General features: G+C 57.1%; 5 protein-coding genes across 5 annotated transcripts in view; 1 reads left to right on the forward strand and 4 right to left on the reverse strand.

Annotated features, from left to right (window-relative positions):
- Positions 1–1,355, reverse strand: part of PHYSODRAFT_481754 (hypothetical protein) — a gene marked incomplete at both ends in the record, with an annotated part of 5,772 nt that extends 4,417 nt beyond the window's left edge. The window contains 2 exons of the mRNA XM_009523122.1: positions 454–1,172; positions 1,245–1,355. Coding sequence (XP_009521417.1) covers positions 454–1,172; positions 1,245–1,355 — 830 coding nt within the window. The remainder of the gene's footprint in view (positions 1–453; positions 1,173–1,244) is intronic.
- Positions 1,356–1,514: 159 nt separating this feature from the next.
- On the reverse strand, positions 1,515–5,758 carry PHYSODRAFT_486785 (hypothetical protein; the record flags this gene model as incomplete). The annotated part of the gene is made up of 11 exons (XM_009523123.1): positions 1,515–1,742; positions 1,803–1,946; positions 2,014–2,376; positions 2,445–3,422; positions 3,493–3,612; positions 3,677–4,042; positions 4,121–4,246; positions 4,301–4,412; positions 4,484–4,824; positions 4,930–5,061; positions 5,126–5,758. 11 exons carry the CDS (start codon positions 5,756–5,758, stop codon positions 1,515–1,517), a joined length of 3,543 nt encoding a protein of 1,180 aa, XP_009521418.1.
- A 629-nt stretch (positions 5,759–6,387) lies between these two features.
- Positions 6,388–10,958, reverse strand: PHYSODRAFT_354114 (hypothetical protein). The gene has a single exon (XM_009523124.1). The coding sequence runs from the start codon at positions 10,842–10,844 to the stop codon at positions 9,333–9,335; it is 1,512 nt and encodes a 503-aa protein (XP_009521419.1). The 5' UTR covers positions 10,845–10,958; the 3' UTR covers positions 6,388–9,332.
- A 3,130-nt stretch (positions 10,959–14,088) lies between these two features.
- On the reverse strand, positions 14,089–15,823 carry PHYSODRAFT_555620 (hypothetical protein; the record flags this gene model as incomplete). The annotated part of the gene is made up of 9 exons (XM_009523125.1): positions 14,089–14,163; positions 14,237–14,359; positions 14,453–14,607; positions 14,672–14,765; positions 14,842–14,902; positions 14,974–15,029; positions 15,106–15,305; positions 15,400–15,599; positions 15,684–15,823. 9 exons carry the CDS (start codon positions 15,821–15,823, stop codon positions 14,089–14,091), a joined length of 1,104 nt encoding a protein of 367 aa, XP_009521420.1.
- Positions 15,824–16,048: 225 nt separating this feature from the next.
- PHYSODRAFT_555623 (hypothetical protein) lies at positions 16,049–17,537 on the forward strand (the record flags this gene model as incomplete). Its single annotated transcript, XM_009523126.1, has 1 exon — positions 16,049–17,537. The coding sequence occupies exon 1, from the start codon at positions 16,107–16,109 to the stop codon at positions 17,535–17,537; it is 1,431 nt and encodes a 476-aa protein (XP_009521421.1). The 5' UTR covers positions 16,049–16,106.
- Positions 17,538–17,847: the final 310 nt, after the last annotated feature.

The following is a 17,847-nucleotide window of genomic DNA, read 5'->3' on the forward strand; positions in this document are numbered from 1 at the left end:
GCTGACATCAAGGAGGAACACCGCCCGACGCTCCGTGGTGCTCGCATAGACCGCCAAAGAGTTCTGCCACAGAATGGTATCTGTGGCTAGTACAGCAGTCAAAATCTGGTTATTGCCAAGTCCACGATAGCCCCCATCACGAAGTAGTGAGGAGCTGGAAACATTCCACCACTCGGTCATAGCTCCTCCTCCACTGGTGTTTCCCCCTGCGCCACCCCGAGGACTTGTGATCGAGTTCCCACTACCATTCACCAGCTCCCAAGCTGCAATGGCATCAACGCCATACTCGCGTCTGAATGAACGCCAGTGCGCCAGCAGCACAGGAAGTTGACCATGGATTGTCAACGATAAAGTTCCACTTAACCGCGAGAAGTCCGGGGTTTGAGGCGGATTCCTACAAGGCAACACATTCGTCAGGCAAACTGGAGAGAATACCTCAAAGACAACACGTACAATGTGGTGGAGGCCACGCAGGTGTGAGCCTGTCCGTTCATCGCAATAACATCGACTCGGCGGTTCTGGTATCCTGCCGCGAGGAACATGTTGCTGCTGCTTCCATTGGCTCCGCATCCGGTACACATTCCAATGGCGAGTTCCACGACGGGAGACTGAGCCAACTGCACCGCAAAGAGTGGAGTGGCGAAGTCCGTATTCTCCTGCCCCTTCCGAGGAGCTCCAGCGTCCCCCTCATCCGAGGCGGAAATTATACTCCAGACTTGAATCGTGCCATCGTTGCATCCGGAGCTGAGTAAATGGTGCTCTGTTGAGTACGCCAACGACACGACGGACCCCCCACGCAGTGAACTCTTGCGGAGGATCTCACGCGCTGGACGCGGCGAGTCCACGCGAGTCACGCGGACGTTGTTGCTGCCCTCGGAGTTGAAGAAGAGCCACCGATCGGAGCAGAGCGACGTGGCGAGGGCCGTGACTCGACGGCTGCTGTGCACTTTGTCGACGTCTGAGGTGGCCAGCAGCACGGCGTCTTCTAAGTCCCAAACCACGAGGAGACGGGATTGAAGCAACCCCACTACAAAGTGCGAGCCGGCGGGGAGGATCAAATCCATGTTGCTCGACGCCAACAAGTCGAACGTGATGTGACAGAGCAGAGCTCCGGTGACGACGTCCAGCTCCTCCAAAGTGTCTCCCTTGACACACACGATGCTACCACGACTCTGGAGTCATAGGAATTGTTAGTTCTACAGGAGTACAACACAAAGATCAGTAGACTGGAAGGACTACCGTACTGGATGAAACACCACTCGCTCGACGAAGTGGTCGCCATTAGAACCCCCAGACATGGTCGGCTCATCGATCACCGCTAGCGGCTCCTTACGAGGAACCAAGGACAGCACCATCCCGACCGAATACGCCGAATCCGTGAACAGTCGAAGTGAATCGCTCGCGACTCCTCAAATGCCGTCAAGATACTTTGAAACATGAGTATTTTGCGAATGTTTAGGTTGAGCTAGTGGTAAGTTGAAGGAATACACAGGCTGCGGAGTGGTGTAGCTTTGTTATGCCGTCTTCATCGATGGCGGTCCGAGTTTCACCGTCGTGGGAGGTCGAATCCCTTGCTTTTCGAGCACCGTCCTCCAGGCTGCAGTGGGTTTGGCGATACCAGCATTCCACTTTTGCAGAATGGCGCCTTGAATTGGCACAGCCGAGCGACTTGAGGTTTTGCTCTTTGAAGCGTGGAAAGCGGCTCCCCATTCCCCAGCTGAGCCGTACGCTTGGACGAGTTGCTGTACAGCACAACACCTTAGGAATTCATTATAAATCTACAAAAAAGCCTTTCGTCTTACCTCGTCGTTCTGCAGCAGAGAGGCCACGAAGATAGCGTCGGTGTTGTGCTTGCGTGACAGAAGCACTGGACCGAGCTGCTTGAGTGGCGAGTCCACTTGTCCACGGTGAAGAGCAATGCACGCGCGTTGGAAGAGTGACGAACCCTGACAAAAGTTGAGCAGATAATTAGTCTAGCCATTCGGTCCAAAGATGCAAGACGTTGTTGCTTACCGTGAGATCAGGCGAATCTCGTTCCTGTTCGATGAGTTCACCGAGTAGCTTCGCCAATAGCTCCAGCTCTGCGTGCTTGATGCACATGTTGACCTTCAACGACAAGGAGAGCGCGGGTAGAAGACGCAAAGCCTGTGAAGCATGGCCAAACGCCTCAAAGACGGCCCCCAGCCATTGGATGACATCCGGGCTAAGTGGTTGGGCGACTTCTGCTGCTTGCTCGATACGCCCCGCACTGACCAGCATCGCGCACTGCAACACTCGATTCGACAGGTCGAGGATGTGAACAGCGTGGAGTGGACCCGCCAGCACAAGCTTCTGGTCGATCACTCCTAAGATCGTAGTCGCCCCAGCAGGGAAGATCTAATAAAACAACAAAAATGGTTAGACGACATCATCCTTCAAGGCTGCAAGAGAAACCTCTAACTCACCTGAGGTCTTGGGAACTGGTTAAGGTCATCGTCGCTCACTTGGGTAGCACACGAAGCCTCGTTCAGTACCCATTTCGACGCTAGAGCGAGCGTAAAGCACCGTGTTCGACAAATCACGCTGCATTTGACCTCGTCCTCTGTCGTGAAGAAGAGCGCGTGATGCGCCCAGTGCAGGGACAGCGCTGGACTCGGCGTCGGGATTTCGTGCAGACATTCCATCGTAGTATTGGATCCTTCAGCTTGGCTGCTCTTGTCGACAGCCGAAATGCTGAAGCGGTAGATCTTGATGCAGCTTGGATACACAAGTGCACAAAGGCTCTGAGTAGCGGTGTCCCATTCAAGGGCAAGCGGACAGTCGACAGCGAACCCTCCACTAAATTTGCGTAGTGCTGGTTCCCCCTCTGCAGCGCCCACAGTGTGACTCCACTCGTAGAATTCGAGGTACGTTTTCGTTAAATCGCTAGCAGAGTCAGCCGATTCAAAGCTGATTGCGGTTGGCGAGGCTGAAGGCGACTGCGATGGGGACAACATGGTCAGCCTCAAGTCCGTCATTTTGGGAGACATGTTGCTGAGTCCCAGCATGAACGAGTGCGCGCGCTGGATGCGACTCAACGAGGCGGGACTATCGCGAGCTCGCTTCACTATTGCTCCTCCCATTACTGGCGTTGGATCAACAGTATCATTGTCTGCGATGAACTTGACTACGCCAAGCAGTGGACCCGAGAAAACGTGAAGTACGTGGTCGTCCCCATTCGAGAAGCTCGTCTCGACGAATTCAACCTCTGCATCGTCTCCGGAAAGTTTGTAAACTGACAACGTCAATGACCTCGAAGCAGTTCGCTGCTGACGCGCGTCAGGCTCATCAGTTGCATTGGCAGCAGAAGCTCTGCTCCCGCCAAAGAAAAATCGCGATCGCTTGCTCTGGACGATTGCTGATGAGGTGGTCGAGCGAGTAAGTTTGGCGAGCTCCTTGTTTGGCTACAATATATCGACATTATTCGACGAATTAGCAAGTCCTTTTACGATTGAATTCGGTAGTAAAACTCACCGCGAGTACAGCGAAGAGCGGTTGGGATGGATGCCACGCAAAGGCAAACGCATGCGCCACAAATATCGTCTCCAGGTCTACAGCATTTGGTGGCACCGGCTTCAATCCCACTTGTAAAATCTACAGTCAAAGACGTACACAAACATTAGTTTCGCACAGGAATGGGGGAATCCTCCAGCATTACCTCAAGATGCCCGCTGAGAGGAAGAATAGCAGCGAGGAATCCGTTTTGCCAGGGGCAATACTGCAGCTGAGGAACTCGCGATCGCTCGATCGTCGCGGGATTCTGAGCTTCTGCCCCGTTCTGCACAGCGTGGTGCTGTGGTTTCTCTTGTGGATTTTCACCGAGAACTCGCAGTCCAATGGCCATGGAAGAAGGGAAGCCGATAGCAGGAGTATTGTTCGAGCCTCGAGGGACGAAGACGGGGAGAGGAGTAGCCAAGCAGCTAGACTTGAGGATCAGCAAACCGTAACTGGTAAGGCAGCACAACTCGCCTTGGTTCCGAACACTACTGGTAAGGGATGCCATCTTCAAGCGCTTCGGTGGCATCTGTACAACAAATTCGTACAAACAAATCAAAGTTAGGCTAATACTCCCCCGACGATTCCGTTGGCGAATTAGGCGCACTTGATCAAGGAAGCCTCGGAGATCCCGGGACTCTTGACTATTGCCGGTGCCAAACTCGGTAAAGATAGTTGGTACATTATCCTTCCCACTGTATCGGCCCTTAACTATAATCTCGGATACCGTCAGCTGCCAACAGTGTTAGTACCGGTAGAGAAATGACACTCCTGAGCACAAACATACCGTGGAGTTCAAGGGAGAGATCGAAAGCGCTGAGAAGCACCCCTTTTGAGTTCCTGGCAACACAACAATATTCTGGAGCTTGCTGGACGGAAGCAGCCCCGTCAGCGTCGCACTGTGCGTACATTTTGAAGTGTTAGTATGTATAAAAGTTAGCCACAGCCAAGCCCGATGAGTGTCACGTACGGTTTGTTGCTATCCAATAGTGGGGCAACATCAAAGAAGAAGATGGTACCGTCACGCGCTGCCGCAGTCATCACGTCATGTTGCGGGTGGAACTTGAGTTCATGAATCCCATTCATATCGTACTGCCGGAATACATCCCTCAGCTCCACTTCCGACGTCTTTACACAGTCGCAACTGGAAGTGGACGCGTTAAACGACACCCTCCAAGTGACAACATGGCCATCCAACGTTGCGCAGGCGAGATGATGGAGTTGCGTACTGAGACGCGTCTCCGCTCCAGGAAGTGCCCCACTCCCGCTTCTTTTCATCAGGATAGGTGGCGTCGTAAGTAAAATGAGCTGCTGGACATCTGAAAACAGTAGACAGCCAACGCAGTTAGCCCACAGAACAAAATCAACTATCTAGCAAGACGCACCTCGTTGCGAACCACTGTCGAGTGTGCCCACAGTTTTCGACTGCCATGGGCTCCAGATGCGGATTTTTCCGTCTTGGCAGCCGATTGCTAAAAGCCCAGAGGGCAGAATAGCAACACTAGTCGGAAGACCGCGATGTAGATCCTCGGGGTCAAGGTGGTGCACCTAGATAATACAAGGTCAGCTGCATCAGACAAGCCAAGGCTTTAGTAGCAAACACAATACTAACCGCTCCGTTCTGGTCGAGGTCGCAGATCACGATATGAGATCGCGCCACAATGATCAGCCACTCGTCAAAGCACGTCCGCGGCGCTGGCAGTTGTGTCGTACACGCGATCGACTCGTGATCGTAGAACAACATGTACAGTGTCGTTCGCCGTCTTGGTTTGATGAGAGAAGCCCCAGTAGGCGACAACAGTCCTTTTGCTGCATTCGCAGCGGCAACTGCTCCCTGCACTGACCTCATCGACGGCGAAGCTGTCGCTCTACCCAACAGCCCCTTGGGTGCTGCAGCAGGACTAGCAAAGTTTGCTCCGTCTGCTGCTTCCGCAGCGTCTTCACTCGCTTCGCTGTCGCGCACGTCATCGTCGTCCAGGACTTGAGACTCGCCCAAGTCGAACTCCGTCACGACTTCTCCCGTCTCGTAGTCCCACACGACGCCACATCCTTTGGGCTCAATGGCAGCCACCCACGACTTCAACGGGTGGAACGCCACGTCCACGAACGCACAAGGCTTCTTCTCGCTAACCCCAGGAGGACTCAGCTGAGCTAGCAGCTCCACGCATCCCACGCCACGTTGTAGATCATCCACACAATCTCGCGGCAGGTTCACGCGCCGCGCTTCGCCGTTCGGAGCAGGCATCCGACCCAAGGAGCGTAGCTGTTCGCCAATTGATACATGGAGGGGGTTCGCGTCGCTTCAAGATCATTTAGTGTAAACCACACCAAAATCACCGTAAACATAACTTGGTTACAGTGGTTTACACTGGGGGTTACTCCTTCGTTGCAAGAAAGTCGGCGACCGGACCAAGCCCTGCACAGTTATGAGCGGCGCAGCCGAGGTGCACTCCCATTGTGCCCCCATTAATGCTGGTACTACGCTAAGGCAACTAACTAATGCATTGCAATCTGCTGGTACTGTGTCTGTGACCTTTAACAGCCTGCGAGCCAGGATGCAGCGGCGCAACTGCAGTCCCGGCTCTCTTCGGCGTCTACAGGCTCCAGCGACGCGTCCGTGCCGGGCTCCACGCCCTCTCCGAAGCTCTCGGACCAGCTCAGCGTAGAGGCAACGCGAGTCATGCAGCTCATGGACCCGGAGAGTCCGTCGTCGCCCAAGGAAATCGCCGAGTTCCTGCACGAAATGCCGCACACCGACCCCAAAATGGTGCGCACAGCACTAATTTTTGCATTGTTTGCGTAATTTATTAAAATTAACGCGCTGTTGACGACGATTTACTGCCAGGTTGGTCAGGTGTTAGGAGAACCGGACGCTAAATCGCTCAGCGTGCTACACGAATACGCCAACGGCTTCCAGTTCGAGGGCGTGGCGTTCGACATCGCTCTCCGCGTGTACCTCAGTCGCTTCGAGCTGCCCAGCGAGGCGCAGAAGATCGACCGCATCCTGCAGGCCTTCGCCAAGGCCTACTACTGCAGCAACCCGGACTGCGAGCAGTGTCCGTCCGAGGACGCCGTCTACACGCTGGCGTTCTCGGTGCTGCTGCTCAACACAGACGCGCACAACCCGCGGCTGGCGCGCAAGTTCAAGATGACTCGAGCAGACTTCATCCGCAACTATCACCGACTAGGGGGCGAGGGCGGATCGGCGAGGCCAGAGGTGCCCGACTGGTACTTGGGGCAGTGCTACGACCTGTTCGTCTCGGACGCCATCAAGCGTATCGAGAGAAAACCGGTCGAGCTGCTGCCCGACGAGGTGGAGCTCGAGTTCCCGGAGTCGGCGCTGGGCGTCGAGATCGAGACGTCGTTCGACGGCCGAGCTGCAGTGGTCAAGAAGTACTCGAACGACCGCCACACGTACAGCAGCCGACGGAGGAGGCAATCCAGTGCGGCCTCCTCGACTGGCAGCAGCAGCTTCTTGATGTCTGGTGCGAGCTTTCTGGCGCAGGGCAGCGCCATCTTGGCCAACTTTTTGGCGGCGGTGGACCCCGAGCCGGAGGTGTCGATTGCGGGCTGGGTCATCGTGGCAGTGGGCGACGACAGCACGCGCCAGATCGGGTACGCGCTTACACGTTACCTGCTCAAGACGGCGCCCCGCCCCGTGCTCATCCGGTTTTGCGAGCCCAGCGTGTACTTTGAGTCGTTAGTTTGATGATCCATCCATCTATATATCTATGTATGTATCACCTCTTCTGAAGCTGTTCTGGTGTTGCAGTTAGCAATTTCTGAACCGGCCCTGATAACAGCAAAGTGAGCTCATCCTCCTCTCCCGCCTCACGTCCGTTATCATAGGAGCGTCATTGCCAAGCAAGCAGCACCTGCACGAAACGATGGAGAAGCCCCACAGCTTTTCTCTCGATTTTTTTTTCATCTGCGTGTCACCTCCGCCCACGCGGAAGCCTTCTCTTTCCATCAAAGTGTTGCTGGCAGCAGCAACGGCGGCTCGTTCAGCTATTTCGGGGGGTTAAATGCGCTGCCACGCATACATATCAGGTCAGGTAGTTGCCGGTCTGTTAGATCACAGGCGCGTCATGCTTCGGCCATTGCTGCGCCACGCACTGCATTTCTACAAAAAGACACACGACACGAAACGTTTGGCGAGCGCTTCTTTTTTCGAGTTTCCTCCGTCTCGCTGCCCGAGGCCTAACGCCCTAACGCCTGCCGTGCTCAACGCCCGTTGTTCACCAGAAACAATCAGTGAAACGCGGCAACGCCAACGGAATAGAGGGCGCTAACAACTTAGAAGCGGCGGCGGGGTGAGGAAACCTACAGGAAGCACATCGCTTCCGCTAAAAAATCTGAGTCTGCTGTCCCAGCCACGCGTCCTTTCAGTTCCATTACTGCCTTTCGATGGCGCCTCCCCAAAATTTGATTTCTTAAATTGGGCTCTCGACGAACGCCGATATCGTGTGGTTTGTATAGGGTCAATCTTGACCTCCCAGCTGGTCGACTTCGGTGCTAAATTGGGCGTTCGGCTTTCCTTGTTTTGGTCGCAGTTGAAGTTACTTGACTACTGGTGCACCAGGCGGCTGCTGGCGCCCACCCCTCAATCGGATCGATCGGACTATTACCAGCAAGCCATGTCGTCATTCTCAGAAGCTCCCGCTCACGCACTCACTCACGCGCGGCGCTCCTTCAGTTCCCAATTGCACGAGACGATGGGCGCAGTACTCGTGTGCTTCGGCGACCACGAACCAGGTCCGTCTACCGTCCAGCCTTCCTCCTTCCCAGCTTGCTCTAATGACTTTTGCCCTGCAGACTTCAGCGAGATCCGGCAGCGCCGCGATCGCTCGCCCAGCGAGGACTCGCTGCTCGACCGGCTGCAGAAAAACTTCAGCTGCGGACGCCTCGACGCCGACGAGGAGGAGGACGAAGACCCCGTCAAGTGCGTTGCAGCAACGTGTGTTCTCTGGCTGTGGAGGCATCACTAGGTTTCCTAACTGCGTTTGTGTCTCTTATGACCTCAGCTGGGATTCGTTCCTGCTGCAGTCCAACAAGTCCACGGCGTCGTCGGGTAGCCGCATGCTCTCGGCCTTCTACAGCCGCGTGCTGGAGGAGAACGACGACTGCGCCTTCTACTTCGACATCCGCGGGAAGCGCCTCAAAGGGGCCTACCTGGATAGAATCGAGCTTCAAGAAGACTACTTCCTGCCTTCGGGACGCAGGCGCTGCCTCTCGCCCCACCCCGTCGAGTCGCTGGAGATGTACAGCTCCAGCGAAGACTGCTTCTCGACGTCCTCCACTATGGTGAGCGAGCTGGACTACTGGGCGTCGTCAGACCCGCTCTTCGCGCTGGATGACCGGAGGTATGACCCGCGCCTTCCGCTGCTGAGGCCAGTCTTCGGACGCTGCTCCAGCTTGGGCTCGCCGGTTCACTCGTGCCTCAAGATCCGCCGAGCAATGACCAGCCCTTACCAGCAAGAAGACGCGTGTCTTGCACGCTTCCAGAGCTCGCCCGATATCAAGCTGTACAGCCGCCAGTTGCCGTCACCCAAGCCGTACCTGCCAGTCGCCGCTGTGGGCATGGCCGCACTCTCCGCCAGCTAAAGCGGCGTTCAAGTTATCTAACGTTAAGAGCGTGTCCTGGGTGTGTCTTGTTCTGCCAAGGTGTAACCTCTTATAAGCATACTAGCAATTTTCGCAATCTCAGTTCGTGTTGAACACGCAGCAGTTTATTGTATCATCTACCACTCCCCATTTCATACACTTCCAGCATACTCTGTTCCCTTTAGGGAGCTTCTTGGCGCTAGTCAACCTACTTTTTAATCCATTTCCTCCTTGATCCACGTGCTGATGCCCCGCTTCGGGTTGCTGTAGTAGAACTTGCCGGGCACACTGCGCGACTCGCGCTTGACCCAGCCAGGAGGGAGCTTCTCGACAGTCTCGGGATTCTCGCGCTGCTGCTTGGCACGCTTGACCATCTCCTCCGGGTGGAAGTGGCAGATCTCCTTGAACATGAGCTCCTTGAGGTCCGACTCGTCCAGGTCATCCAGGTCGAAGCTCTGGAACTTCTCCACCGGGGCGTTCTCGCGCTCCTCGTCGTAGTACATGGCGAGGTACGGATGCCGCAGCGCCTCCTCCACCGTGATGCGCTTCTCCACGTCGAACACCAGCATCTTCCACAGCAGGTCCAGGCCCTCCGGGTTCGCGTTCGGAAACATGGTGCTCGTGTCGATACCAGCCACCGCCTGTGTGCGACTCAGGAGCTGGCGGCCCTTGAGCTTGTTCGCCAGCGGGTTCTCCTTGAACGAGTGCTCCTCTGGGACACCCAGCACGTTCATGATGAGCTGGAGCTGGTGGACGTACGTCTCGCCGGGGAACAGGGGCTTGCGGCCGAGCATCTCGGCGAAAATGCATCCTGCTGCCCAGAGATCCACGCCCTCACCGTAGGCGCTACCGAGCAGAAGCTCAGGCGCACGGTACCAACGCGTGACCACGTACTCCGTCATCCCCACGTCCTCCGCCTCCTTGGAGCGAGCAAGTCCCAGGTCACAAATCTTGAGCTGGCAATCCGAGTTGATGAGCAAGTTGCTGGGCTTGAGATCACGGTGCAGCACGCCGGCCTGGTGCATGTGGTGCAGACCGCTGAGCATTTGGTACAGGAAATAGCGGATATGGTCGTCGCGAAGCACTTCCTTCGAGTAAATGATGCGGTGCAGATCCATCTCCATCAGGTCCACAGTCATGTACACGTCGCGGAAGTCCGTGTACGATGGCGGCGGGATCAGATCTAGCAAACTAAGCACATTTTCGTGCGCCATGTGACGAATCAATCGGCACTCGCGAAGAATCTGCTTGAGCTGGTGCGGGTGCCAGATGCAGTCGATCACCTTCTTGATGGCCACGTTGCCGCCCGTACGCAGGTTCGTGGCAGCGATCACAATACCGTAAGCTCCGCGCCCGCAAACCTTAATGAGCTGGTAGTGCCTCGGAATCGTGAAGGGGGCGCCGCAAACCATAAAGGTGTGCATGTCAGCGTTCTCCTTGCAGATGACGGCGTCCGTAGCTGCCGGTAGTCCTGCGCTACTGCCGTCTCCAGCGGGGAATTGCTTGTGGACCGTGTCATCGCCGTCATCATTGCGAGCACTCACAATCGCGCCAGCAGACTGCGTACGAGCAGTGTCCTCAGGAGACAGCTTGACATTTGCCCAGCCGTGACGACGAGCGTGCTCACTCGGGAGCTCATCAAGCGTCATTCCCTTTGTGAGTGCCGGAGTCGCAGAGCCTAGCAATGCCTGGGTGTGAGCGGCCGGAGTGGTATCCCATTGCAGCATATTGGAGGAAGGCGGGTTCTTCCGGTCGATCACGACGCTCTGACTTTTCTTCAGTCGTGGTTGCACGCTATCGTCGTCATCATCTGCCGGTTTTGATCGTCGGCAGGTGATGCCAAGCTGCACTTTACCGCAATACTCGCCCTTCGCGTTGCTAATTGAGTACCATTTGCTGTCAGCCGCCATAGCGGCCTCTTCCCGCTTCTTGCTGCGCTCGTTGCCGTCTGCAGCCATCAAGTACTTGGCGACATTCAGCGTAGCGAAGCCCAGGTGAGACTCAGCTCCATTCTTGGCGTGGTCTTTCACGTCCACCACAAGAGAGCACGTGCCAATAACCTGGCTAAACGGGAGCTCCAGCACGCGGTTCCACACAGGATGAGTCGGCAAGTACGAGTCGTCCCCTGCGTTACGCGGTGTCCCTGTGCTAAACGGGTCCACCACTGGAGTATTGTTGTTAGATGAGGTGTGTCCAACAGCAGAAGACGCCGCTGACGCTGCAGAACTCGCCACGGAAGTCATGAAGCTGAACTTGCGCGACAGAGAAGGCATCGAAATACCGCCGATCAGACTCGCAGGTCCCGTCGCAGTCGACGCAGACGATCCTGGTGTAGACCCATTCGCAGCAGACTTCTGGTTCGGTTGCTCGCGGTACTGAAGATGAACCGTAATGCTCGGCTCCTTAACAGTCTTCTTAACCGACGTGCCTGCCTTGAGTCCATGGCCTTGCATTACCCGCACAAGCAGCATGCCTTCCAAGCCGTGCTCAGCGTCAACCTCATTGAATTCCTGAGGAAGCTTGAGCGTCGTGGCTGCACCCGGGACCTTGAAGACCGCACTGGCAGCTACTACGTCACCGTTGATCTCAAAACGCGCAAGTCGCCCGTCCGAATAGAATGTAAACTTGTGAACCCAATTCTGAATGAACTTGCGCGCATCGCGTCGATTCTCAAGCTCCTCCTTGCCCGAGGCCACAGCAATTGAGCCATCCACCGACATACCACCGATCTTGAAGTTGGTCCAGAGCGTATGCCGAGCAAAGTCATGCATAAAGGTGACGACGCCTGAATGACCGCGGAAAGAGCCGTGGAATGGCACTGATGGCGGGTAATTTGAGCAGAAAATAACGTCCTTGTCTAACAACCGGAAGAAGCGAGTGAACACTTGCTCGGACGGGGGAGGTAATGTCACAGCCATGTCGCCCTCTGTGCGCCAGTTTCCACTGTGAGCTGTATACAGTACAACGAGCATTGCATAAAACTCCTCCATGTCCAGTGGGGCAACTGGAAGTGTCGGTAGTGCCACGATAGCCTCGAGTCCAAGACGCATCCAAATAATTTTCTCCACTGCCGTAGGGGCAGTCACCTGCAGAGTCTTCTTGTCTTCCGTGATAAATGTGAATCCATTGACGCGGCTGGATGAGTCCTTGACACCCGCCAACACATAGAGATGGCTCACACCTGTAGATGCAGGACTGCTTGAGTTCCGACGGACCATGCTAGCCGCTGGACTTCCCGGCACGGGCTTCGAGGGATCGCTCGGCGGCTGGATGTGGTGCGGCACGAGTGGTTCGTCTCGAGACGCTAAATAAGCCTCTTTCGAGGCGAACCTCCGCAGGAACTTGCCCTCCAGCACGTAATAGTGTCGCTCTAGTCTCCGCAGCCATTCGCTTCGTCTTGTTAACACGCCTTCCCACTTGACCGCTTCGTGGTATAACGTGGCTGATTGCGGTCGAAAGTTCGAGTCGTCAACTCCTGAGGGCGAGCTTGCGTCTACTTCCTGTAACTCATTGCCGAGGTCTAATGAGGGTTTCTCCCCGCTTTGCCGCGCTGCCGCTTGTGTGTTCGGATGGATCGGCAGCGAATTTCTAGCAACGGCGTCAGCGTTCCCGTTCTCGCTCACGTCCGCCTTAATCTGAGACGAGCCCAACTCGCTAGCGCGTTGTTCAGCAGCGTGATTACTACTTGTGGTTGACGAAGGCTCCGCCAGTAGATTCGCTCCACCCGCCGCCGTCGTGGACGAGATCCTCTCTCGAAGTGTATTAAGTATCGGATCCTGTGCCTCTGACAGCCTCCGCAGCGACGCGTCGTACAGATTCTTCTCCTTGCCGTGCAGCGACAGCTTGGCGTCCTCTAGGATCTCGGACGCGCGCTCGGAGATCTCTCCTTGCTGCCGCCACATATTGATGACTCCCTCTCGACTGCCCAGCACCACCGCGCTGGCCATGGAGCTGTCATGGCTGCGTCGACGGTAGGCCACGTCACTGCCGTTCGTCAAGTACGACGGCATGTCCAGGCCGTTGAGCATATCCCTGGTAAAGTGCGACAGCGCGCTCTCGCTGTTGCGCACTTGGTCGAACGCGGCCTCAGCTCCAGGCGTGAGCCCCCCGCTAATAGCTGGGGTGGCTGCCAGGTCCGCAACGGGCGGGGACGGCCGCATCTTGAGCGAGGCGCGCGTCCACACCGCGCTCTCCGACTGCGTGCGCAGCCGCTCCTTCCTCTTGAGCCTCCGCATCTGCTGGGTGGGGAGTGGCACGTCCACATCGCTCGACGTGCTGCCGGCGCGCGGCTCTCCGTCCGTGGGGCTGGTGCTCGTGGACGACGTCAAGCTGGCCGGCTCCTCGTAGGGCAGCGCGTCCTCGTAGCCGTCGAACTCGTCCTCGGCCAGCGACGGCTCCATGGCGTGCGTGTAGGCAGGTACGTGGGTGGGTGGATGGCTTCAATTGAGGGCGCTGGAGAGGCTCGCGCGGCCGCGTAAAGGCGCAGACGTAGCAGGTGGCGTCCGACTGACGGATGGGAGTCGAGTTGAGGGCGACTGCGACGGCTCTGCCGCTCGGATCTCGACGGGACTTGGCTGGCTCGAGTCCGCACTCGACGGGCTGTCGACTGCACTAGCGCGCGTGGAACGGCGACGCGCGCGGGGCGAGGAGCGGGAGGGGGAAGGCGCGCACCGACCGACACCTCGAAGGACTTTTGCGGGTGTGCTTGCTTGTGGCGGGTAAGACCCTTGATGCCAAAAGTTGGTGGCGAAAACGCACCCGGTTTTGGCCGAACGAAAACTCAGGTGGGTCGTGTTGTTGTTTACACTTGGGAAATGTATACCCTCCGGTCTAAAACGTGTCAAGCATGGCATGGCACGATCAGCTGGCGGGCCATCGCCTGGCGGATGGGGACGGGACCCGAGCCAACGCGTCACATTGTGCGCCGTCGCATCGCCCTATTGACATCGCCTGAGCCGCCATGGAGCGAGCTCAGGACAAGATTGGCGGAAAGATCTTCTGCTGCACCATCTCTTCCAGCACGCTGCGCACCTCTTTCGTCTCCAACTGCAGGCAAAGAGTTGGTTCAACAAACGTCAGCTCAAAACCAATGGACAGTGCTGCAACCAGTGGCACCTACAGTGGGGTGTTCGTATCGGAAGCCCGTGGACTCGATCTTGGAGCCGTCCGCGAAGAGGTGGTTGTGCTGCAGCAGCTCCTTGTCGATGTAGGGCGTCAGCGGCGTGTTGGTAATGCCGTGTTCCTGAATACCAGACCGACGGAGGGGCGAACAGAGGCAGGCAAGACGCCGTCAGCAAATTAGCGAGCGAGGGCTCGGAGGTTCGAAGTAGCGTACCGTGCACAGGTCGGCCCAAGGCTGCATGTGCTTCTCGTTGGCGTCGTCCACGACGTCAGCGAGGCGCACGCGCGCCAGGTTGGACACCAGCTTGCCGATGAAGCCGGTCTTGATGTGGAAGATCTCCTCCAGCACGGCGTTGATCTTCGCTTGGTCTGCACGCACCGGAAGTGATCAGAAACAACACCAACAAGTCCTATGCGGATTTAACGGACTTACTGGTGTCGTTCTTGTCCACCAAATTGTAGATCTCGCCGTCGCTTCCGGCAGTCGTAACGTGCCACAGCGCTTGGCATACATCGAAGACGTGAACCTGCGAGCGCAAGCACAGCAATCAAATAAGATATTCTAAACGCCCACAGACCGTAGAACACCAACACCGGCCGCACCGTGTTGACACGCATCTCAGCGTCCCAGAGCAGCTTCATCTTTTCCTCGAGCTTCACATATCTAACCAAAATGCCATGTAAGTCAATCAATGAGGCGCCACCGCCAGACCCACTCAGTTGTTTCGCACGTACGAGGCGGCGCAGACAATTCTAGGCATGAGTCCCATCGAATCAGCCGACCCGTAAACCTATCGCGCAACAGCATTCGCATCAACACTGGATACAATAGCATCAAGCCCAACCAGCAGCAAGCTCGAGACGCACCGTCGCCAAACGGAGGAAGACGGCCTTGAGGTCAGGCAGACTGCGGATCTGCTCCTCCGCCTCGAGCTTGTACTTGGCCTGCAGCGTCCACGGCTGCAGCTCAGCATTCTCCTTAGCCGGCTGCTTCACCTGGGACTTGTACACGAACGCCGTGGACACCTCAATGTAGCGCTTCACGCCCACCTCCTGCGCCTTCTTAGCTGTCAAAACCCAAGATCCCAACATCCCCATATAAGTCAATCAATTCCCCCACCACACCAACTTCAATCCCCTACACAACTTCTCTCTACGCACCGCATTTCACCGACAGGTCGCGGCACTTGGAGGCGTAGACGGTCTCCGAGAGCCCGCACTTGGTCTCCCCCGCCAGGTTGAACACGTAGTCGTAGGGGCCGAACTCGGGGTTGAACGCGCGGTCTACGTGCGCATCACGCGTGAGATCCGCCTGCACGAACTGCACGCGCTCGTCCGCGAACGCCAGCTTGTGCGGGGCGCTGCGCAACAGCGGGAAGCGTCAGAAGTTAGATTGTCAGGCCTATGTGCGCATCGCTAGAAACACGCGCATATGTCCTCGGTACCTGAAGTAGGAGATCTCCGGCATGGTCTTGTCGGCCACGCGCACAGCCGCCACCAGGTCGCGGTCGATCAGGTACTTGACGAAGTTGCGGCCGATCATGCCGGCGCCGCCCAGCACCAGCACGCGCGGCTTCGCTGCCATGATGGTCGCTTCGAGTAACGAGTCGTCCGATTGGCGCAAAAATGCGAGTTGTGTGTCGGACATGACATTAAGTGTACCACATTGACTATAACAACTAAGAGAGGTGTTTTAGTGCTTCCCTACCCACCGATGCTAAAACAACGCTAAAACAACGCCTGCACATCCATGCCGGCACTAAAACCTTGCGTACGTGGAAAGTAGCTGTCCACACGGCGATCGATCGCTCCGGCACCTTGCTCTGCTCTGCTCGAGCCGCCATTCTCTCCCTTGACCTCTGTCCACCATGCGTAGCTTCCTGGCGCTGCTGGGCTTCGCGCTGACCGTGGCCACGCTGCTGTACATGGGGCAGGAGCCCGACCCGCCGGCGCGCGTGGCCGAGCTCATCAGCGGCATGCCCTCCAAGGACGGCTCGCGCTGCGACGTGGCCAACCTCGAGACGCTGCGTCACGCCGCCATCGTCTACACGTGGGTGAACGGCACGGAGGCCTGCTACAACAAGCGCCGCCAGCGCGCGGGGCTGCCCGCCGGCGGCTCGTCGCGCGACAAGGAGATGGGCGAGCTCAAGTACTCGCTGCGCTCGCTGCTCAAGTTCGCGCCGTGGCTCGAGGGCCCCATCTACATCGTCACGCCCGGCCAGATCCCGGACTGGCTGGACACGTCCAACCCGCGCGTGCGTGTTGTGGACCAGGACGACCTGCTGCCCAAGGGTAAGGCCACGCTGCCGACTTTTGACACGAATGTCATTGAGCAGTACCTGCACAAGATCCCGGGCCTCACGGACGTCTTCATCCACATGAACGACGACTATTTATTCATCAAGCCCGTGACGCCCGACCGGTTCTTCACGTGCGACGGCGGCCTGCGGCTGCTCACGGAGATCAACCACATCCGCCACGTGCCGAGCCAGAAGTCGAACGCCTGGCTGGCCAGCGTGCGCAACACCGTCATGCTCACGGACAAGACGTACGGCGGCGAGCACGTGTACAACTTCCTCAAGCACGCGCCGTTCGTCTACAGTCGTCTGGCCTTTGAGGAGATCCACAAGAAGTTCGGCAAGGAGCTGGACGCCACGCTGCCCCACCAGATGCGCCACCCGGACGACCTCAACATGCCGCTGCTGCACCACATCTACATGCAGGAGGAAGGGTCCAAGAAGCTCGGCATCCCCGTGGAGCTCAACCCGCTGAGCGAGTGCGACGACTGGCTGCTGGTGCGCATCAAGGACAACATCGAGGACTCGCTTAACAAGCAGTTCAACATGGCGCTCGAGAACAAGGGCACCGAGGTCCTGCTTGCGCTCAACGACGAGTACACGAGTCCTCGCACGGCGGAGCTCGTCGGCCGCTTCTACTCGCAGCTGCTGCCGGAGCCTGCGTTCTTCGAGCTGCCGGCGGGCCAGCACGTGGAGGTGGTGAGCAACTGGCAGGGCCCCGATTGCGCGTACGACCCGAATGTGATCCCGCTGCCGGAGCCCGACTTCATGTCGCTGCGTATGGCCGAGGAAGGAGCGGACTGGGCTCCGGCCCCGACGCTCACTCGGTTCCGCTCCCCCAACGAGCGCGCCTTCGCCGAAATGACGTCGTCGTTCGGGTGGAACTTGGCCATTAACGTTGGCTACGGCTTTGGGCTCGTCATCGCGGCCATCATCTCCGTCTACATTTTCCGGATCTCAAGCAAGGGCACGCCTGGGCTGCACTCTACCAAGCAGACCTAAGTTGGCTGGCGGGATAGGTACGTAGCTAGTAGCTAGAGCCTTGTTGGTCGCGCGCTTCAAGGCCTTGTAGATGGAGCCGACCCGTAAATGAAATGCATGTATGACCACTGCGAATACTTCAACTGTCTGTCGTAGCATCGAAATGGGTACATTTTGCCACGTCACTCTGTGGAGCTGTCCGAGTATGTTGGCTGGACCATTAGAATGAAGCAAGACAAGATCACCAGAATGAAAAAAAGATATCGCAACGTCTATTCTGCACAGAACACTGGCGAGTTTGCGCACATTTGCCTTCGTGCTGTAGATACAC

This window comes from Phytophthora sojae (assembly GCF_000149755.1).
Source record: "Phytophthora sojae unplaced genomic scaffold PHYSOscaffold_2, whole genome shotgun sequence".
NCBI classification, from domain to species: Eukaryota; Oomycota; class Peronosporomycetes; order Peronosporales; family Peronosporaceae; genus Phytophthora; species Phytophthora sojae.